This window comes from Molothrus aeneus, chromosome 11 (assembly GCF_037042795.1).
Source record: "Molothrus aeneus isolate 106 chromosome 11, BPBGC_Maene_1.0, whole genome shotgun sequence".
NCBI lineage: Eukaryota > Metazoa > Chordata > Aves > Passeriformes > Icteridae > Molothrus > Molothrus aeneus.
In genome coordinates, this window is record NC_089656.1 from 18,199,001 (window position 1) to 18,222,781 (window position 23,781).

The following is a 23,781-nucleotide window of genomic DNA, read 5'->3' on the forward strand; positions in this document are numbered from 1 at the left end:
ATTCCACAGGAAGAGTTGCACAGACACAAATTTCTCTATATCAATACACCATTAAAACAGTTAATTAATATAGTGATATAGTGATATAATAATCACTTTGTTCCATTTTTTGTCTTGTTTCCTCATTAAAACAGAAGCTCAGAAAGATGTCCCAGGCCTGTGATACTTTGCTTAAAATGCTGGGTAATGAAATGACTGTATTATATTATTAGATGGAGAAATTGGGGTTGGATTTATATCACTTTTAATAGACTCCACTTGAGATGATTGCTTTGTTCTGTGGCATGACAGCATCAAAAATACCTCCTAAAACATAATTTTAGTGATGAGTCAGCAAGTGGTTTTCTTCAGTTTGTTTTTGGAATATGATGAATTCTACTTCATGTGTTGCTGAATAAAAAAGCCTTGGTTATACAGAAAGTATAAACCAAGCCTGAGTCCTGTGCCAGGAGCTGTGAAGCCACTTGGGTACAATTTAGGGATCTGTTGGGTTTGGGTGTTGGATTCTCCCTTGGTGGGCAGCAGTTGGCTGAGGGAAGAGTTTTTGAAGCATTAAATGTTTAACTGTTCTTCACTCTTTGAATCCCACATGTTCCAGTTTGTTTTGACTGTTTGAGTGGTTTGTAGTCTAAACCAGATTACTGTAGTAGTTGTTTAAAAAACTTGAAGGCCATTGAAATGGGCACACTCAGCCACACGTGGAAGTGGTGTGTGTATAAATCACTTTTTGTGTAAGAAAACGATGGTTTGTAATTGCTGTGGAATTTGGCTTTCAGTTCAGCTTTGAGATTTATGAATGTAGATGGCTGTGAGTCATGTAAACAGCAAGTTCCATTGGAATAAACCACCTCAAGTCTGGAAAACCCCCCTGGGACTGGGTTATTGTGTGTGCAGTGTGTGGCAGCAGCCTGCAGATGATTTCCCAGATTTTAGGAAATTCTTTTCTCTGCCTCAGCTCCCACTCTGGTTTGTTGTGTCTCAATAAATCCAAGCTAAAGATTTACCACAAGCAAGACTCAAAACTGCTGGGAAAGCTTTGCTGGTGGGAGGGTGGAGGAGAGCAGAGAACTGTCCAGAATTCTGGGAGAACATGGAGATAAATGGGAGGGAATGGGGGCTGTGATGTGCTGGCCAGACTGACCTGCTTGTGCCAAGAGTGGTTTTCAGTCCTCTTTGTTTTGGCAGTTTATTCAGCCTTGTTTAACTGCTTTCTGTCCTAATATCTCTGTCCTGAATGCTTGGGTGTTATTCAATTACTGCTAGAGTGGAAGTTTCTGTAAACTTCCAGGTGCTGTAAAATGCCAACAGGTCAGGCCTTTTTATTGGGAATCTTTTGTTTTCTGTAAATTAAATTGCTCATTTTAGTGTAATTTTCTTTGCCATCTTGGTAGGTACTTTTTTTCAGAGAGTATCTAGATGCAAAATACCTGAAAAGCTGCAGGAGAATAATGTTGGGGAAAGATGTTTTATTTTAGGTTTATTTTGGAGAGTTTCAGGCACAGGAATAACAGAATTGATGATTTTTGTGTGTTCTCCTAGACCTGAGCAGTTTCAGTTCTTTGTGCCCTCAGGTACACTCAGTCATGTGGAACTCCTCATTTAGCAGAGCTCTGGAGAAATAATTCTTGGTTTTTTTCTCATTTGGTGAGGGGTGGGTTTAGAAGGCAAACCAGCCTTTGCCTGGGGCTTGTCTGAACTGATGCAGCTGCATCCAAAACATGGATTTAAACTGGTCACAGGATCAGGAGCAGTTTGTGATCACTCCAATGGGAATTGGAAGGAAAATGCTTTGCTTACCCTTTCAGAGCCTAAAGTTCTTTGCTAAATATGTAGGAAGGAACCAAGAGGGAGCTGGGATGCAAGGTAGAGTTTCTGACTCCCAGCACATGGGTCTTTTTGAATTCTAGTAATGGATTTTAATGTGAATTTATTGATTGTATTGAATAGAAATAGCTCTTTAACAAAGATCCTTCTCTTTTATTTTTAGTATATTTTTGGGGAGTTCAGCCCTGATGAATTTAATCAGTTCTTTGTGACTCCACGATGCTCTGTTGAGGTAAGATCTACTTTAAACTTGTTTTGGAAATAACATTTGAAAGCTCCATCTCTTTGTGTGAATTTAAAATACAACAATACAAATATTTGTCATTCACTTGGCTTGCTAATTTACAAACTGAAAATTTTATTCAGTAGCCTTCTTTCCATGTATGTGGACATTAAGTCAATTTTTAGACATAAATTAATGATTCCACTTTCTGCTTGTCATCTTTCAGAGCTGGACTAGCTGACAGCAGTGGTGGGATGTTGATGCTGAATTTTCCAGCCCTGTACCTCAGTTTTGATGGTTTTTTTTTAAGGGGTGGATACTGAGAACTTTCCCAGCAGAGTTCTTGGTTGTAAGGTGGGCTTCTAAGTCTTGGGAGCCTTTTGAAACACAAGAATTGTGAATATTTTTGGCCAGGTGGAGCACTGCTGACCCTCAGAGCTGTGCTCACAGAGAAAGCTGTGTGTGAGGTCTGAAAAATGCATTAATAATGAACTAATTAGTGACAGAGAGAGCCACAGAGTGGGAACAGTTGTCTTTGTGTTGGAGTTCATTACATCCTCACATAGTATTGCAGCCTCTTATTCTCTGTAGTTCTTGGTAGACAATCATGAAACCATTTTCCTTTATAGGGAGGAGTTTTATCCCATTGTCCTCATCTCCAGACTTGAAAAATAATTTTCCTCTGGGTCCATTTCCATGCATTTCCTCCAGACATTTCCATTCAGCCATTTCAGTCATGCTTCCATCCTGCCCTCTCAACATAAAGGAAACCAACACTCAAGCTGTAGATGGGGAAATCCTTTTGTCACAGTTTACAAACCATTGTTAATGTGCCTTACTTTCCTGTAGCTTAATTTTCCAAGGGTAATTAGTGTAATAAACTGCTGAACAATCAAAGGGCATGAAGGGAATGGGGTGGGGTGGGGAGTAAGGGAAATTCAGAAAGGAAAAACAGCATTTCTTTTTGGGGGGAGAGCTGTGTAGCAGAAGAGATCCTTAGGTTATTCCTGTTAGCTGTGATGATCCTGCTGCTCTCCCACTGTAATTGCAGTCACAGCAGTGGGACATTGTGTAGTGTCACCTGAAGTGCCCCCATCAGCTTTTTCAACACTTACTTAGGGGATGATGAAAATGTCATATCTTGAGCTGTTCTCAAAGTATGAACCTGCAGCACCAGCACCAGTGTGACTTCATTTTCTCAGTGTACCACTTACTGGTTAGCTGTCAAAATAAAGAGCTGTCGAACAATGTTCCTTAAGTTTGTCCTTGATCTGGTTCACTTCAATGTTTTAATTACCTGGATGATGAAAAAAAAATGATACTTATTAGCTTTACACTAATTGGTGTAAAAAATTGGTCTGAAAAAGGCAGGGTGAAACTCAAGAAGGACAAGTCAGAGATGATAATGCTGCAGTGGTGTTTGACACACATTGTGCTGGGGACAGTCCCCACATGTGCTGCTGTCCCTCTGAGGTCCCTTAAGCACAGACCCAAGGGGGACTCTGGCAAAGGAGTAGTTAAAGCTAAAGGGAAATATAGGTTGGGTATCAGGAAAAAGTTTTTTAATGGAAAGTGATAAAGTCCTGGAGTTGTCTGCCCGGGGAGGTGGTGGAGTCCCCATCCCTGGTGTGTTTAACAAAGCCTGGATGTGGCACTGGGTGCCAGGGTTTGGTTGAGGGGTTGGGGCTGGGTTGGACTCCATCTTGAAGGTCTCTTCCAAGCCAGTGATTCTGTTGTCTAAAATGTCCCTTTTACATGTGACATTTTTGACACATGGGATGGTTCACACGACCCTGGTGTATGGAGCAAGTCAGCTTTGCAAAAGTGCTGTTGATTATTCTGATATGTTTGGGACCAAGAGGCTGAATACCTTTTAAAAATCTTCTTATTCTCTGAAGGTCTTTGCTTTGGATAAAAACAAAAATTGCAAGGTGTGTCATAAACTGTTTGTTATAGCCATTTAGACATTTAGAGTAATTTTTTTACCTCTAAGTAAAATGATATTGAATCTGTGTTCAAAATTAATATGGAGCTTGACCCATTGATCCTCATTTTTGGCTTGAAAAGATGATATGTTAAGATGGATTGAGGTTCAGAAATGGATTTTTACAGCATGTGTTTTTTTTAATACTTTTGCAGTGGAATTTCAGGAATATTTTTGCTGTTTCTGATGCACTGGTGTCTGCAGTGCATTAAAAAGGTGATATGTGAGTATGTGTAGCTTAGGGAATTGAAAACTTCAATAAAGGAATCTTTTATTTGTTCCAGCATTGGAGTTACTATTCAGAGCAGCATTGTAAAGCTGCTCTATCCCCTCAGTGTTGTGTCTCCCACTGCAGAACCAGTTCCACATTGCCCAGGAGCTGCTGGAATGCAGTGTGGCAATGGCTGCCAGTTCTGCAGGCACTTTCAGCTGCTCAGGAGGTTTAGGGGCAGGTGGGGGGCTCAGGAATTGCCCCCCTGTGGTTACACCATGGCAAGGGTTCTGGCAGGCCTGAGTCCCTAAAATGATGGCAGGGTTTGTACAGGAGTGATCCACACTCTGTGCTGTGGGTGCTTCATGCTTGGGCTGATCAATGTGTTCAAGAGCCCACCTGAGCTGAAACATTGCAAGGGCCACCCTGGAGCAGGTTAGAGTCAAAAGGTTTAGGTGTGATTGTTGGCTGTGCAAAGGGTTGTTTCATCATTTCCCAGCTTTTATCTAAAAAGAGGATTCATGTTCCTCATGCTAAAATGAGTCGGTGAAGAAAGATGCTGGAAGTTGAATTGCTTGAGAGGTTGGTGAGCCTGTGGTGTGTAACCAAGATAATCTTTATCTCTCAGGACTTGTGGTAATCTGCAAGGACACCTGAAGCTGCAGTGTGGGATTTGATAAATATAGAAGCATGAGTTCAAGGCGTCCTCTCCAAAAATCAAATCTCAATTATGATGTTTGGATGTTTCATATGAAACTGATATGAAATGTTCATAGATTTGCTTTGCCTTTAAATGAGTTTCATTTCTTTTTTGTACAGCTCCCCCCATACAATGAAACAGTTTCATGTGGTATTAAATCCACAGGTAAGTTTCATGATGGTAAGAAATCAAGATTTTTTTTTTAAACTTCAAGGTTGTGACACTTTCTTGAAATTTACTGTAACCTCTCTTTAAATACAATTGTTACAACTTGCTCAGCACCTACACAGGCATAATTAGACAGGTTGGATTTTTAAACTTTACTGAATGATACCTGTGAGAGGTTTTGAAAATCCTGCATTGAACTTCAGCTGATTACAATGGGCATCTTATTCCTCCTGCACTGTGCTGCCACAGTCCTGTGGAAACTCTGCAGGGTGTGGCTGTGAAAATGAGGGGGGCTGAAGAGCCACAGCATGAGTATTTTCTAACAGTTACAGCAAGACTGCTCTGCAGGCAGTGCTCTGCTCTGTGCTCCCTTTGACTCTTGTTTCTGCCTGGCTTTGCTGTTTTCTGGAGAATCCTGGTTTGGTGTTTTGTTTTTTTTTTTAATCTCTTGATGAAGGTGTGACTTGATTTAAAAATAAATTACAGGGTTCCCCTTTTAAAACTGGAGCACTCACAGGTCTCCTCTGCCTCAACCCTTACCTCTTAAAACCTGACCTTACTTCAGGGTTGCAAGAAGTGGACAGGTAGGTGGGAGCTGCCCTGTGATCCTCACTCTGAATAGTTTTAACCAAACTTCCACAGAATTTTAAGCAGCAAGTAAATCAGGTTTTGGTTTGTTCCCTGAACCAGAGAGCAAGGAAGCTGAGATTTAGACAGATGTATATGAAAATGACTCCAGGTCTCCTTGGAAAATCATGGGAGTATCTGACTGAACATTTCTCCTAAGTGCTCAGAAGAGGACCAAACTGCACCCTGATCATTGTGCTTAGAGACCTTGGCCTTCCTTTAAAGCTAAACAAGATAGGCAGTCAGAAAGAAGGACCACAGGGCTCATTTGAGAGCAGATCAGCAGCACTTCTGACAATTCAGGAGTTTTATTTAGTACAGGACCAGTTTTAGGACCCTGAGTAGTCCAAAATTGGAGTTGGAAAGGTTCTTTAAAAAGACCATATGGTGTGAATTGTCTGTTGGTGACATGGCATCCAGTCATATATTTCTTTGTCTAACTAGATTTAAGTTTTGTTCTTTCAGACTGAGATTTTAATGTTCACAAGCCATACAGAAAGATGGTTTGTACAAATGTCTTTCAGATCATTCCTAGACCTTGAGAGAACCCCTCCCAGCCCTGAGATTAGGTAATGACAGCAAATTAGGTTTTGCTTGAAAAATGTCTTTAACAATCTTGCACTGTACTGTGCATGCACATTCTCACTGTGATGGCTGCATAGGAAGCTGTGCAAACTAAACTGGAATGCTTGGTTATGCAGAATATTTGTATTTATATATGATGACACACACATACCATGTTACCATTCCCCATAGTCTTCATTTCTTTCTGTACTTCTCTTCAGTGTTTAACTCTATTACAGAATCAGAATACCTGTTAACACCTACTAGGAGCAATCAAACCATGGTTTAAGCTCTAATATGCAGAATTCTGTTCACACTAATTAGTACTGTGCATTCACAGATTTTGGGGTTGTACATAGACTGGCCTTGGAGCATCTGGTGGTGCTTGTTTCAATATGTGTGCCATGTTGTTCATGGCACAGAGATCTGTTTCAGTCCATTCAGAAATAGAGCTGTGAACTAGATTGAAACAAAGATGCCCTGAAGCAAAGTGGAAAGTCAAAACAAATAAGAAAAAAAATTACCTCTTATTTTTCTCAAATGCACTTGACACAATCTTACAGTAAATGAGCTTCTGCCAGTCATTCCACAGACTAACTGTACATAGCTACTGGTATTTATTATTCTAATCCTGCTGTAAGGTACAAAGATTAATTGCTCAGCTGGAACCCCCTAATTTGTTTATTAAATGCTACAGCATCAGTTCTGCTCTTGGCAAGGTTTCAGCCTATCATGTTCTATAAGGGATGTGTTCTGTTTTCTGCTCCCCACTAGCCCTGAGTGGGCTCTTGTGATTCCTTAGTGTACAATAAACTGATAAATTCACCAAAACTGGTAAAAATGCTCCCTTAGATGATATTTTTTGCCAGGTTAGCTCTGGGTCACACAAGTGCTGGGAGCTTGCTGGGGGCAGAGGAGCAGGACAGGGGTACAGAGGTGACAGCTTTTACCTTGGCCTCTGACAGACCTGACTCTCCCATGGAGGGAATCCACATTCTTTGCTTTGAAGCAATTGCTATTTTCTTGAACTTGGATTTTGAAAAAGAAGTAGTCATGAATTATTTGAGCTGCTAGGGATTTGAAATGTGCCCAGTAATTAATTTGTATCAAGGTTGGAGGAATTCTGGTTGTTACCAGTTGTTGCCTGTGCTTTGTGCTGCTGTAACAAAGGGTGGAAAGAACCACAAACAGATGAACTAATGAGGAATGGTTTTGTTGTGGATTTATATCCCTTAAAGCCCCCAAAACTTTGCATTTGCACTCAGATGCAGCAGTTTGGAGCTGTGTGTGCACAGCCAGCCCAGGCTCTGAGGCACTGCCCCCCTTAGGGCTCACTCAGGAGGTGCTGCCTGAGCTCTCCCAGTGCACACCAGGCACAGCTCCCCCCTCCCTGGCTCCAGGCTGCTGATTTTTTTCAAAAAGGAACTTCAGCCCTCTCTGCTGGGTGCTGATGGCTCCTCAGTGATTGCAGAAGTGGTTGGTGAATGGCAGACAGGGTGTTAAAAATGTTTTCTCACAGGGAGAGGGGGAAAAAAATTAGAAATTTAGAAATTAGAAATTTGAAATTCACTCTCTTCCTAAGATGATTTAGAGAAGAGAAACCAGATGTGTGTGGAATTTTTACCTTTTTTTTTTTATTTTTAAAAAGTCTCCTTTAGTCTGACTGGCAGCAAGATTGAAGTTGATAGGTGACCTGTTTGCTTCTCATTTAGTCAGATTAATAGATCAATGCAGAAAGGCAATTAACATCTTTATAATTTGTTCATTAAATCATAATATGTTGGTATTGCATGGATAAGTCAGACCTCAACACACATTGTATGTTTGTTACTCTTCATTTGATATTAAAAAAATGCAGATTCTTGTTCCCTTCACATTTTTTAAAGCTAAAATATTTGTTAGCAGATTTTTCTAGAAAACATCCAGAACTGCAAAACTTTTATATTGACAGTCATATATCAAAATATTCCCTACAAGATTGTTTTCCCAGAGGATTATTTCCTTAGGTGAATAACTTAGGTGTGAATAACTTCTTTTCTGGGAACTGTTGGTTGCTTTTTGTTGTGTTTAAAAAAAAACCCACCTCATTTTTAATGAGTCTGTGATGTGTACTTGCAAATATGTATTTGTTGATGTCATGTATAATGTAAGTGGTACAAAATCTTTAAGGTTTAATGCTGTATCCACTTAATTCCTTTGGAATTAATACCTAGTGTTGTTTGGTTCTGTAGTAAGGCTTAAAAATTGGAAATGTGTGTTTGAGCCGCCATCGTTGAGGAAACACAAAATATTAAAATGTGATGTCCTTGAAACAGTAACATGCATATCATAAAGACCTGCAGAGCTTTAAAATGTCAGCTTACCTTCAAAATTCCTGAAACTGTTTCATTAATTTTATATCTTTACCCAGTAGTTACAGAAATAGTTGTAGCTGAAGTATTCAGTGTTACCACTTAGCACACATACATTAGAGCAATAAATAAATTCCAGGAAATTGCAGAACTTGGTGGCTGAAAATATTTCCTGATACTGCAGCCTGCCATGAGAATATTTCTTTAGTGCCAGGGTAAATAAATCAATCAATAAAACAAAAAAACCTGTTCATATGTTTTAGTACAATTCCTATGTACAAGTTGAATGCTGATTTATGTTGAGGAGTGTGTTGTATTTTGTGTCACGAAATCCTGGATATCATTACTCTCACATGGTAATACATTTAATTGTGATAAAATTAAAGAAGTTATAAATGAGCTCGGAGGCTCAAAAGCTTTAATTGCAGTGTTCCATGCAATTAATAAATATATTTTTCAGTTATGTTTGGTTGTGATAAATCCCACCAGAAAAACCAAACCCAGCCCCTCAAAAAGCAAACCTCACATATGGAAAAGTTAAAAAGGGAAAGGCTTGGATTTTGGAATTGTCAGTTGAACAGACTGGCTTGAAAAAAGCATGGAATTAAGTGTTACACCATATTGCATAGGCAATTATCCAGTAATTAATTTAATACAGATTACTCCTATAGACCTTGGACTTTAATAGTTTTTCTTATGAGGAGAATTTAGTTGGGATTATGTGCAGGATTGTGTAGTGATTTGGAAATTACATAACTCTGGTTAAGAAAACCTGAATCACGCTCTGCTATCTTTAAGAAAATGATCTTTTGAAAGTTATCATGGTTGAGAATGAGAATTCCTTTTGTTTGGGGTGCATACTTTGTTTTCTCATTACAGGAAAATAGGAGAGTGTTTTTCTTGCTTTTGCAGCTTTTTGATTCAATGGGATTCTCTAACTGAGATTTGCTTTCTCTTGTCCAGGGGAGGAGTATCAGAGAATAGAATTTGGTGTCAATGAAGTTATCGAGACTCAGTCATCTGTCCTGAATAACACCGACTACAGCATCTCGAGTACTCTGAATCCTCAGGCTCCAGAATTCATTCTCAGCTGTGCACCCGCTCAGAAAAGCCCAGACGATGCTCTCGGCGACACAAACTACAACTCCATTGACTGCCAGTTCAGTGACCCCACCCTGGCTCTGGACAGCGGCTCCAACGCCGAAAACGACGCCTTGGCTGGGGGCCTGGGGCAGAGGGAGCGGAAAAAGAAGAAAAAAAGACCCCCTGGATACTACAGTTACTTGGAAGATGTCCCTGACGGCATGGCTGCCCCGGAGGCGCTGGTGAACGGCCACGCCTCGGCCGCGGGACTCAACAGCCTGAGCGCGGAGGACGCGGAGCTCGCAGGAGACCTCCCCTCGCTGGCCACGCCGAGGACTTGCAGCAGCCCCGGCAGCTCCGTGGATTTCCTGGCCGGAGCTGCGTGTGCCGAGCCCGGCCCCGGAGCCGCAGCCCCCGGCAGGACTGGCAGGCAGGCCGAGGTTTGCCGCCTCGCTCATTCGGAACAGTTCTGCCTCCCCCCGGAGGCCGTCAGAGAGAGCCCCCTAAGGACAGCTGTTGTACAGGCTTATGCTGGTACTGATACTACTGAAACTCTTGGCGTTACTAATGGACAAACACTTGAATCCTCTGGTGAGGACACAGCTGCCAATGGGGTAGAATTGCACACTGTGGAAAGCACTGACTCAGACCAAGCTAAGCCTGAGGAAGCTTCACCTACTACTGAGGCAACGGTCCCGCTTGCAGGATCAGTCCCTGTTAATCAGCCTGCAAAGTCGTGGGCTAGTCTTTTTCACAATTCCAAGCCCTCTGCTTCCACATCTGTGGTCTATGTTGAGACTAAGTATACCCCTCCTGCCACATCTCCTCTGGTCCCTGAAAAACAGGTTGAAGTCAAAGAGGGACCTGTTCCAGTTTCAGAGGATCCCGTAGCCATAAAGATTGCAGGTATAGTTATACACACGAGTGGATGTTACACTGCAAGGGTATTAGCTCTGCTTGTAAGCAGGAGTGTGCACTATTGATAGAGAACATTCCTCTGCTAATGAGCTGGCTGTTCAAACACTGCATGGAGGATGTCATTTGAATTAACCAGATTGTATCCCCCTGAGTAAACATTCCAAGCAGGCATTGCCGTGTCATTATCCCAGGTACAGGGAAACTATTGCTGCTTGTCAAACAACTTGTCAAACAGTCTGTGGAAGTGATCTGTGCTTTCAAATGGGCTGTGTGCTGTTACAAAAAGGAGAATATGTTAGGTTTGTTCAGAAAATGGTGTGTTACATTATCCAGTGTTTACAATTTTGTAGTATTCCATTAGAAGAACAGTGTTACTGTATTTATACCAAAGCAGCTGAAATTCCTGGGCACTAAACAGCAGTTGAAGTGTAATGGCTACATAGGTCTTGCTTCAGAAATTTCAATTCAGGAAATCCCATATTTACTAATACGCTTCTTGAGTGGTCTGTCCTTCCAATTTAGCCATTATAATCAGTATTGCTTTATCCATAACCAATGCTAGCTGTTCCCAGTTCAAGAATAACCCAAAGGAGCTGTCCAGAGGGGACATCAGGGAATGAGTGATACAAAAGCTTTGACTCTTGGTCCTGTCATATTTGTGCTCTTGATGGGAAATGCTAGGAACTGCAGGAGGCTGGTTGTGCAGACTCAGCCAGAAATGGTGAAGTTCTCCCAGCTTGGGTGCATTTTGTGTCACTGACTCACCACTGTTGGAACCAAAGTAATTATTTTAAATCTGTGAAGTGGTCAGTGTGTGAGATGGCATTGTGCAGAGTCCTGCTGTTTATGCTACAAGCTAATTTACAGGTACAATGCTGTTTTGAAAGTGGCAGCTTCAAGTCAGGTTTCCACTCTGAACAGAAGCTGACCTGGAGATGATGTTCAGAGTGCCCAGAATTGAATGCTGCCTCTCCTGCCCTCCTTACTCAGCAATGGTTTCATTACTCAGGGTTGTCTGTTGAGAGAAAAGCTGTCAGAATAATTTATATTTCAGTGTATTTTCCACTTAGGTGTCAAAAACACTGTATTAAAACTATATATATATATATATATATATATATATATATATATATATATATATATAAGCAGGTGATTACAGTCTGTATGAACCATATGGAGAATGTTGTCTTAAAATTTCAAGCTATCAATTGGTAAAGATTTTTATCTTCAAACTCTTTTGTGACCATCATAAAGCTAGGATTGCTTGCCATAAATGGAAAAGGTTTTTTCTCTTGTCCAAGTTGTTCCAGCTGTAAGTTAACTTTTAGACTTTCACTGTTTCTGTACTATTTTTTGCCACCAGGTGGGAGCAGAGCTTTTTATTCTGTCTTCACTGTAGTAAAACACAAGTGTAACTTTTACCCAGTTTTCTTCTGCACCTTCACTATTTGCTTGCTCTTTGGGCAGAGGAATAATCTGAATATAGATAAATGGAATTCATCTGCTCATTGTAGCTGATTTAGGTAGGAGTTACTGCTGCAATTCCTGTAATTCAGATACTGTTGATTTTGGTGTAAAATGTTTACTTGGAGATCTGAATGCCATGTGATCAGTGCTTTGCTCTGTGGAAAAAGGTGGTTTTCTTTATTTTCTTTCTATGTACTTGAATGTTCTCTGTCCTGTTTGGAAAACAGGTACCTGAGTGCTTTGTTCATCCTCCCACACTCAAAAATGTGTTACAAGAACTTCAGTTCATGCTTTCCAGACACATCATTTGCCCTCTTCTGTAGATATTTGATTTTAAATCTCCTGCCTCAGTGATCTCCACTGTGTGAGGCTCTGTGTGTTTATCAGGTGTATTCCTTGTTTCCCTGTTGGGTTTTTTGGGCATTCAGCAGCTTCAGCTCGTGCCAATGGGAATGAATTTTTGCCCACAAGTTCCATGGGGTGCTGGACACAGGTAAACTCTACACCTGAAGTATCTTGAGTTAGCAGGCAAAATTAACAAACCAACCCAGTGCTGGAGTGCCAAGGTCCTTCTGCACAGGTTTTATTTAGAACAGGTGCTCAGCACACAAGAAAAGAAGTTGTTTTTCCAGAGACAAATTGTTGGTTTGTACTTCAATTTCAGCAGTTATTACAAGGGAGGTTAATGATTCACAGGCACCCTGAAGATAATTTCATGCTGCTTAATTCAGCCTGCAGAGATCTGTGGTTCCTTTAGTCTCAAAGACAGAAGCTGCATAAGGTAAGGAGATGATCAGGACTAGAAAATAAATAGAACAGACAAATGTCATGTTAATGTTGGTGGCAAACAAATACAGAAGAGGCAATTTTAGCAAGTGTCCAAGATGTATCTGCTGTGCAGGTGCTGCACTCGTATGTGTACAAAGGGACCAGTGTAGTAATTATGCACCACAGCCTAATTAAGATGCTAGGACAAACATTTTAATAATGAATATCTAAGGGATAGTAAGGTCATAAATTATATGGGTAAAAATATGACTCTTCAGGGCTTTGCTTGCCACACTTCACAGCTGGTCCCCTACAATTATAACCTGATAATTAATAAAGCCTTATGTAGTGTTGAAAACAAGCTGAGGAAATAAGTGATTGGAAAAAATATCAATTCTCTGAGTAGTCTTACAACTCTTCTTTGGTGATCTTAGGAAAAATTGCATTGAGAGAATCTAAAACAATTTTCTGAATTGTGTTTTCTTGCAGTGTTTTCACTGTGGGTGATGGAGTGCCATAAAATCAGTTTACAGCAGGCAGGATTTCAGCTGAATGAAAGAACAGAAACTTTTAAGATCTGACTAAATCTGGAATGATTTTAAATTAGGAGGAAGGGAATCCAATAAATGCAAGTATGGAAGGTACCAGAACAGAAACCAAATGAGAGTACAATGTGAAGAACTAATGGTAGATGTATTGGAGAAACAGGGTTAGGAAACAAGGTTAGGGAATTGATGAGTGTCTTTAGTACAGCTGAAGAAGACAAAGCTTCTTTTCCCCAGTGTGTGTTAATACCAATTCCCATGAAAAACCTGGAAAATAACTAATTCTGCTGTGGAGGACTTGGTGCAATGGAGTCTTTGGACATTACTTCTTGGTAATTCAGGAGAATTTCATGGTGCAGCAGCAAAATTGGAAATAAGATTTAAAAACCATGTAGGCAAACATGAAATATTCAGAGTTAATTTGACTCAGATGATATTGTTGGCACGACCGTGGTTGTAAATCTAAATTTACAAAACAAATTCATAAAGAAGATGGTGATTCGTAAAGAAGTGAAGAAATTAAATTAAAGAAGTAAAGAAGTGATTAAATTAATTCAGATTGCAAGAAAGGTGTTCCAATATATATTAGAAGATTTCTTTCTCATTGTAAAGGTAGGTACATGCTAGAGCAAGAAGTTGTGGAGGCATCCAGGATCTGGGGGTTTTATAATCTCAGAAATGCAGCCTTTTGTACATTCAAACTGCATTCTTACAGAAATGTTTTTGTTTAGGGTCATCCAGCAATGTTGTCCTGGGATCTTTTAGGCCTTGTCCAGATTTGAGGAAAGGTCAGAGTGACAGAGACAATATTCTCTAAATCAGGGCCTGAAGCCAAGAGTTCAGTTCCTGACTTGTAACCACCTTTGTCTCTTCAGCATGGACACCATATCCATGGGGCTCCTCTTGCCTTAAACTCTGGACTTGGCTTGTTTAGAAAATTACCTTGTTAAAAACAAATTGAGAGGTAATTGTAATAACAAAACCCAATGAAATATCGAAACATTTCCTCATTTCACAAATCAGTAGCCTCTAAAAGAAATAAGTTTCCTGGGTGGTGACATGAGCTTTCCAACAGGTTTTGAAATTTTAAATTTTTCTCACGGTCGTAAGTCTGTTTTTCTTCTGGTACACTTGTAAAAGTTCTTTGGTTACTGTGTGTTAGATGTGAGCTGGAAATGTGCTGTTGGATGTAATTCTGTACACAAACCCAGGTCTTTGTTAAGAGAAGCAAAACTCCCAGGAATTGCACTGGAGCCTGTTCACAGAGCAGCTTTGTGACCACAAGAGGATGCTAAAGGTCCTCTTAATATCTGTATTGAGCATGATGCAAAAATGGGGAACAGTTAATGTAAAAAGTTATTGATAGACACAAAAATGAGAAAGTTTTTCTGTTACTTTTACCCTTATTTTCAACAATGATTCATTATGTTAACAGAAGTATTGTGTGTGAGCACAGTTCAAATGTTGCTGCTCTGACAATACATGCTGAAGTTCTTTAGCAGTAATTTAATAACATATTTTAGCCTTCACTAGAAAAGAATCTTGCTCTGCATCTGTGCTACCTCATCTTCCATTTTACATTTCTTTGCTGTCTGCTCTTTCAGGTGGCACGTTCTTTATGTAATAGACAACTGAATTAAACATTCTTCTTGTTTTTTGTCAATTTTGATTGCTTAGAACTGATATTATCTGCAGGAAATATGATCTTATAGATAGGGAGATAGCTTGGCAGTAGAAGGATGTGGATTTTGTTTGTAGTTCTGCCATCTCTGCTTGCTTTCAGCTTTGTACCTCTGCTTTTGTACCTACATCATGTTATTTTATCTTTTTAGTCCTATAGTGAACAGCTCAAAATCTTGCAGTTTATAGCTTGTAAGAGCTTTAGAGCCCCTCACATTTATTATAAAAAAAAATAACCCCACTGGTACACAATTGCTATATTTACTTGCAGTTTGTATTTTGTCTTGTATACACCTTATTTTGCAAGTTTAAAGTATATGAGCTCCAATATTTTCCTTGAACAGTTCTTATTTAGGTTTCTAAATAACAGGTCAGGATTCCTGGAAAAGCTCCTTTTGTTGTTCTTGGTTTCATAACTGGGACAGACTAATGTGCAGTGGTTTCTAAGTTTTCAACTTGGGTTTTGAAAGCAGGAAAGAGTAGGAATTACATTATGTAAGGCTGTTATCTCTTAGATTTGGAAGTGTTAAATAAAACTGTGTGTTCTGAAGAGCAGAGCACGTCAGTCTGTGTGTTTGCACCGAGATGATTTTGTTGTGAGATAGTGGATGGTGAAACTTCTGAACTGAGACTGCTTCAAAGCAGAAAAATGTGGGAAATACTTCATAAAACTGGTGACAAGTGATTCCAGCTATGGCATTTTATATCTGTGTATGTATCTGTGTAGCAATATAAATAAAATATCTGGCTTTAGGAAAACAAACACCCAAATCAATAGGTCTTGCTTTGGAATGACAGTGATCAGTTTTGTATCAGCATCTCCTGCTCTCAATCCCAGCATCTTTGGTGGAAGAAAAACCTGGTCTGGTTTGGAGTGTGACAAGTGGGTAAATGGAGTGGAAATCATCTGCTGGAGGTTCTGGGAATCTCCTTCATTGATTTGAATTACTGTGTAATGCTGCAGCAGATATTTGTTTGATGGCCATGAGAGTTTTGCTGATGCTCAATTTACTGTTTCTCATTCTGCAGAAATACTGGAAAATGTAAGACTAATACATAAACCAGTGTCTTTGCAACCCCGAGGGCTGATCAACAAAGGAAACTGGTGCTACATCAATGCTGTATCCTTCCCTGGGAAAAATTAATGCTCTTAAGTTGATATTTTTATATTATATCTGTCAGAGTTTTTTTGGATTGTTCTGGTAAGTATTTTATAAAAGTGGGCTTTTTTTCCCAGATCCTGCTCCTGTGGTTAAAATGAAATCCAGAGGGATTTTGGGTCATTGAACCTGGTGTGCAGGGTTCCCCTGCAATCCTGTTTGCAGTTTGTTACCTGTTTCACAATATCTCAGAAGTGTAACTTCTCCTGACTGAAACCCTTGTGATTTCTAGCAGTGTTTCTCCTTGATTCTGTGCATCCATTTAAATGGTTATTTCTCTTTTGCACTTGAAGTAACTATTCTTACACTTGGGCTTTGTTTTGCAGTTTTAAGTGGATCATTTGGGTTTGTGCTGAGCAGGTTGTCACTGTTGTCTCATCTGTGTAAAGCAGCATTTAATTTAAATTAATTCCACTACAGTCTTCCATATGGAAGATGAGCTTGTTCTTAATGAATTGGAGTTGGATTCCCCTGCAAAAATAACTTCTACCCCGAGGAACAGAAAGCACCTTCCCTCTATGGTATATTATGATATTAATAAAAATATTAATCATGAAGAAAAATTGTCTCCCATGACTGCACTCGAGATAGTTCCAGTGTTGGTACTGCTAGTGAAAAATGTTAACACCAATTTCAAGGCTGATCATGGCAGATCCTAATAAACTATTTCTAGGCCAACAACTGTGCCTTAAATAAAGCTTTTATCTTCCATAGCCAGTTCTGCACTCATCTGGTTATATACACTATATATCTTAGCTCCCATTTTTTCAATCTAGAAATTTTGCACTGGAATTTGTTACTCAGTTTTTGCACATTGTAGGGGATCAGATTAATCTCTCTTCAGCTGTTGAGATGGATGCCTTATTTTGTCATTTCCCTTTCCCTCCAGTTTTTTAGTGCATTTCTTCTGTTCACTGCTGTCACCAAATTATGATGTTTTTTAGAGTATTATTCTTCCAGCTTATCTGGAGTTTTCCAGGTTGCTCCTGACCCTTTGCAGTGCAGAATGTCTCACATCTCAGCAGGTTTTGCTTTGGTTGCAGGGGTGACTCAGCACCTTTAAGTTTCAGCTGGTTTCTTCCATTCTTCTCAGCAAATGTGTTCCAGGTTATCTCCTGCCAATTTTCAAATGGTTAATTCTCTGAAGTCTTTCCTATGAAAGTTCTTTTCCTCTCCTGCTTCTGGATGAAATGTTTCCTTACCCATGAATTAAAGTTTTTTTCATGATTAAAATGTCACTGAAATCACTGCATGTTACAAGATGCTGGGGTTTTTCTCTTACAACTTCTGTATGTTGTGATAAAGCTTCATCCTCTTTTCCAGTTAAATTCTTGGACTGATCTACTTCATAGTGAAAACAGAGCTGCATTTTTATTGTTTTGCATATAACTGAATATTTGGTTAATGCACAGATGTAATTTTCTGCATATTTCCTTAATGCCACTGCATAGACCCTGCAAGCCTTGGTTGCTTGCCCTCCAATGTATCATTTAATGAAGTCCATTCCAATGTATTCCAAATCGCAGAGGCCGTGCACCTCCACACCAATGCTAGACAGTTTGTAAGTAGCTTGGGAAAAAAGGAATCAAACTCTGGGATCTGGCTGAACTCATTCAGAACCACCTAACAACAATGGCTGTTGATAGAAGCTTATATGTGGCCAGAAGTTTTTCATGTGTTTTTGGGTGACATTCTTTTATAATGAACTTGGTGTTTGACAAGTGCTTGGATTGTCAAGGAAGATAATTCCTGTTGCCTTGGGAATATTAGTTTTGTGTAGTGTTTAATGTGCCAAAAATGAACTGTGGGAGGTGCAAGGACCAGCCCAAAACCTGGGTTTCACTGCAATGCTCAGGTGGATTTTTATGTCTGAACTTCACCCAAATTTCTGTGATATTCTTTGATTTTGTTTTGTTCTGGCAGTCAGAGTGACAATGTTCTAATTTTATTATTTGTTCTTCTAAGTGTTAAATTGCTGCTCATGTCCAGTTGCTTCCCTTCTGTTTCAGTGTTCGTTTAATGAATGAGTTCACTAATATGCCTGTACCTCCTAAAGCAAAGCAAGGTGAGTGGGAGCAGGGGCACAAAGCAGAAAGTGATGGGGAGAAGCCTTTGGGGTAAAGATCTGCATGGGAGGAGGTGTTGCACCTTGGATTTTTTCCTTCTATTTGGTGGACCAAGTGTAGAAGTGCAATAAGAGCAGTTTTTGTTGAAGGTTCACTTAATTGTGAAGATGCCTTCTAAGAAAATTAATTGATATTCCCTATATTTTCCTCCACTTCCTTCCTTCCATAGTTCCAACTGTTGGTTTATCAGATTGCTCAGTTCTGCTCCTTAAATCCTGAACACTCACTGATTTGGAGCAAAATGGGCCCATAACAGGTCCCTTAAGCACTTGGAGATTGCCTGCAGGAATATTATCCTGGCTTCTGATTCCAGTGGGAAAACTTCAGACATATCTGATTTCTCCTAATACATATTTATTTATACATATTTAGGCTCAGTGGTGATTATGGAGTGAGGAATAGCATATTTTTGGATGCAAATAAATGATCTTAAAGGTTTCAGTTGTTTAATCTTCATTTTAAGCCAAGTCTGTTGTATTGCAAACTTGTAGAAACAAGCACATTCCTGAAACTATTCTTTATGTAACAGGATAAGGAAATATCAGGAGGAGCTGGTTGTTCCAGTGATTTCCAAACAGTTCAGACATTTCTGTGGTTTCTTTCTGTGAAACAAATCTTACTGGCTTATGCAACTCTTTTTACTTGTAGGTCATTTTCTTGTGTAGTTTTCAAGTACAGTTCTGAGGCCTTGTATTGCCATTAGTGGAACATTTTGTCAGGCTGTTCTTGGGGTTTTTATTCTGCAGTGAGCAAAAGTGATCTGTTAGAAATGCAGACACACAGAGGGTTTAAGGATGTGTTCTTCGAGTACAAAAGAAATGCAAAAATGCAAATAGCACTAAAAGTGTTGGTTTTTTATGATGGCTGTTGATATTCTTGTTAGTCTTCTTAGAACTTTTCCTGACTAGCAGTGAGTTTATGCAGGGTGATTTGTTTTAAAGCAATAAGAGTTGTGTCTTATAACTTCTGGGCTCAAAACCCCAAATTACAATTAAACCATTAGTAAAAAAAGTGCTGGACTCCAAAACCAGTGATTTGTGAAGAGACTCTTAAGGTATAATGTAAAAAATCCCTTTTATTTATTATTACTTCCATGAATTCTCTTTCACCTTGCAGCTTTAGGTGATAAAATCGTGAGAGACATCCGACCAGGAGCTGCCTTTGAACCAACCTACATTTACAGGCTCTTGACAGTTATAAAGTCAAGTCTGTCAGAAAAGGTGAGACTTCAAATCCTTGACTTGTGCCACTGCATTGCAGGGCAGTCCCAGTCCTTAAAACTCTGCCAAAAACCTCAGGCTCTGCTCAAATGCCACTAAAATCAGCTCATTGAGACTTCATGGTAATGAGGCTCAACTGTCTTGGGACCTGAATTATAGGAAAATCTTAATTACAGGTTTGGCAGTTTGATATGTCAGAATAATGGAAAAATTACTGTTGGAATGGAACATCTCTTTGTTATAATGGAGCTACCAATGATTTACATTTAAGAAATGAGCAGTTGTTCATTTTTATGAGGAATTCAGCTAAGACTGATTAAGGTCAGGTTTAATTTCAATATAAAGAAAAGATAATAATTCAAACCATCCTTTGATTTGGCCTTGGCTTGACAGTAACTTTTAATAGTGGTTGTAAAAGAAATGGGGAGAAAAAAATTCCAACTCACACATTAAATGGAATTTGTATTGAGAAAAATGCAGAATTCTTGTAGCCATTGTGGAGCTGATGCTGCTTAGCACAGTTTGGGCTTAACTGGTTAAAAAAGAGTTTGTCTTATAATAAAATTTAAGCTTTATTTGACATAACTTGAGACTGAGTATTTGCTAAGTTAATAGGAGAATGCTGCATTTATTCAGTGTCATGAACCTTCTGTTAAAAGGAAACCATGATGATATCATAGGATTAATTGGAAAAAATATTTTGTTCAGGGCAGGCAAGAGGATGCTGAAGAATACTTGGGATTTATCCTCAATGGACTACATGAAGAAATGCTGACCCTCAAGAAACTTCTCTCTCCACATAATGAAAGTTAGTGGATTTTTTTTTAATAGCAAACAATTCATTTCAAATACTGGTTCTGTGTGATGATTCCATAATACAGAGTAATGCTTGAAGTGGAGGTTGAGGTAGGGACAGAATGCCATGTTATAGAGGACTGGGACATAAGCAAATAATACTTTGGTCAAATCTGGACACAGTGAGTCCATTCTGCCCAGTTTCTGAATGATCTGAAGAGTTACTGGCTTTCTGGAAAGGCATCATGGTTCTGGCAATACTCTGAATTGTAAGTCACATCCCTGTTCTTCTAAACAACAAAACTTCATATTACACATTTTTCTGAGCCCAGCTGAGCATTACTTGGGGCTAACTCTAGTTATCAGTCTTGTTTGTCATTTATTACACATGCAGTGTCAGTGGTTTTTGACTCCATGGGAGTTCAACAGTGCATCAGTGTCTTTTTCACTGACCTATAAACCAACTGTTAATATCTCTCTTTTTCTATCTAATATAAACCAACATAGTAAATGATATGAAAATTCTTCCTGACAAAGTTGGAGGACAATTTACTTTGAAAGAATTACTAGAATTTGTATGCAGAGTAAAATGTCATTTTAGTTTATAGAGGCTTTAGCTTGACCCCCTTTACAAATAAAATCCTGCAAGCCATAGCCAAGTAAGAATTCAGATCACCAGTTACCCAGCTTCTCTTTAGCAGGGTAAATTTTTTAGGATATAAAGTCATACCATATTTTGTTCCTCAGCTGTGTGCAGTTTATAACCTGAATTTGGTACAGGCTGGGAAAATATTTGCTAAGCCTTGGGTTCCCTGTAAAATACCTGTGCAGAAAAGGAGTTGTATTTAATAATGGCATAATTCTGTTGCCAGAATAACACTTGACTTTCTAATTTTCTACCCCATGAATTTACTACTAAAAATATGTCAAACTTTGCTATTTACATACAGTCATCAGTGAGCTGCCTTCTGTTAACACATGGATGTGTCATGCAGGGAGCAAACCCGGAATATGCTTGTTCTTTTTTAAATTAAAAAAATAATGTTTTTAAAATTAAAATGATTATGTGATTTTTTGGAGTTTTGTATGGGATTTACTGAGAATTATTTAGGGATTTTTTGGGGATTTTTGGGGGAATTTTTAGAGGATTTTTTGGGAACTTTTGGGGATTTTTTTATGATGTTTTTTAGCAATTTTTGGGAGAATTTTTGGTAATTAAAAATTTTTAGGGGATTTTTTTAGGGATTTTTGGGATTTTTTATGGGATTTATTGAGATTTTTTATGGGATTTATTGGGGATTTTTGGGGATTTATTGGGAGTTTTTTGGGAATTTTTAGGGGATTTTTTGGGAACTTGGGATTTTTTAGTGATTTTTTGTAGCAATTTTTTTTGGAGATTTTTTGGTAATTATAAATTTTTAGGGGATTTTTAATGGGATTTATTGAGATTTTTTTTATGGGATTTATTGGGGATTTTTGGGGATTTATTGGGAGTTTTTTGGGAATTTTAAAGGGATTTTTTGGGGACTTCTTGGGATTTTTTAGTGATTTTTTTGCAATTTTTGGGAGACTTTTTGGTAATTAAAAAATTTTAGGGAATTTTTTTAGGGATTTTTGGAATTTTTTATGGGATTTATTGAGATTTTTTATGGGATTTATTGGGGATTTTTGGGGATTTATTGGGAGTTTTTGGGGAATTTTTAGTGATTTTTTTTTAGCAATTTTTTTGGGAGATTTTTTGGTAATTATAAATTTTTAGGAGATTTTTAATGGGATTTATTGAGATTTTTTATGGGATTTATTGGGGATTTTTGGGGATTTATTGGGAGTTTTTTGGGAATTTTAAAGGGATTTTTTGGGGACTTTTTGGGATTTTTTAGTGATTTTTTGTAGCAATTTTTTTGGGAGATTTTTTGGTAATTAAAAAATTTTAGGGGATTTTTTAGGGATTTTTGGAATTTTTAATGGGATTTATTGAGATTTTTTATGGGATTTATTGGGAGTTTTTAGGGAATTTTAAAGGGATTTTTTGGGAACTTCTTGGGATTTTTTTAGTGATTTTTTTAGCAATTTTTGGGAGATTTTTTGGTAATTAAAAAAAATTTCAGGTGATTTTTTTAGGGATTTTTGGGCATTTTTTAAATTTTAATGGGATTTATTGAGATTTTTTTAATGGGATTTTTGGGGGATTTTTAGGGAGTTTTTGGGGGATCTTTATAGAATTTTGAGGAGATTTTTATAGAATTTTTGGGGGGATTTTTTTTTGATTTTTGAAAACATTTTCTCCTCAAAAAAAAATTATTTCTATTGGCTTTTTGCCTTTCACGTCCTTTATGTGTCTGGATGTGTATTTGTCCCTGTGCGTGACTCTGTGTTCTCCCCATGTCGTCGCAGAGGTGTCGGTGTCCAACGGCCCCGAGGCTCAGAGTGTCCCCAAGGAGGAGGAGCAGGAGGAGCAGGGGGAGGGCAGCGAGGATGAGTGGGAGCAGGTGGGACCCCGCAACAAATCCTCGGTCACTCGCCAGGCTGACTTTGTCCAGACTCCAATCACTGACATTTTTGGTGGTCACATAAGGTACTGTACTTATTCCTACAAGTTTTTTTGGACTTGCAGTGGTTGAATCTTTTAAAATGTCTTAAATGAACTGACTGTTGGGAGATCCCAAGCCCTGAATTGCACGTGGAAAAGGAGTTTGGAATATCTTAAGAATTTCCAAAGCGTTTTAGAGCTGTCTAATTTTTATGACCTCTGAGGAGTCTCATCTCATGTTATAAATAAGGATACTGAGAGAGAATGAGATTGACAGAGTTGAATCTTTGACAGCAAAACAATGAACTAAAAGATAAAACTGTGAATTTTAGGTTATTTAGGCCCTTCATGTTTCTCAGAGAAAGCTGAGAATAGTAATAGTAAAGAAATGTCTGGAAAAATGTAAATTGCTACAAGATGTTACTGGAATGAAAAGAATGTGACATATCACTTCTCTGCAGGTCTGATACCAGACAAAGGCAGAAAGGAGAATGTTAATATTTTTTGGAAAGGAAGTCTCCTGACTTGTTTGGAGAAATGTATAATTTAAAATGAAAGCAAACACTTGCTAAAAACATACAGCAAAACAAAACTGCTAGACTTGAAGAATTATTTTTAAATTGGAGACAGACACTTAATTGCTGGTGTTTGACTCTCTGTGTTGCCAGATATTGAGTTTAGAAGTGTGAATAATGTGGGCTAGTGCCTTCTGCCTTGGAAATACTCTGAAATTATTTATTCTTCTGGGTTTTGAGCCAGACAGCTGGTAAATAAAATGATATTTTCCATAGAATTTGGCAGACAGATGTTTGTAGGTATTGATGGAGTCCTGCATCA

The 23,781-nt window shown here is 38.7% G+C and overlaps 1 protein-coding gene across 1 annotated transcript in view; it reads left to right on the forward strand.

Moving 5' to 3' along the window:
- The window catches only part of USP10 (ubiquitin specific peptidase 10), a 47,478-nt gene that overhangs the window by 17,516 nt on the left and 6,181 nt on the right, over positions 1-23,781 (forward strand). The window contains exons 2-10 of the mRNA XM_066557616.1: positions 1,988-2,056; positions 5,062-5,107; positions 9,616-10,641; positions 16,143-16,234; positions 17,725-17,834; positions 18,283-18,338; positions 19,516-19,619; positions 20,328-20,427; positions 22,809-22,989. Of these exons, the coding sequence (XP_066413713.1) occupies positions 1,988-2,056; positions 5,062-5,107; positions 9,616-10,641; positions 16,143-16,234; positions 17,725-17,834; positions 18,283-18,338; positions 19,516-19,619; positions 20,328-20,427; positions 22,809-22,989 (1,784 nt within the window). The remainder of the gene's footprint in view (positions 1-1,987; positions 2,057-5,061; positions 5,108-9,615; positions 10,642-16,142; positions 16,235-17,724; positions 17,835-18,282; positions 18,339-19,515; positions 19,620-20,327; positions 20,428-22,808; positions 22,990-23,781) is intronic.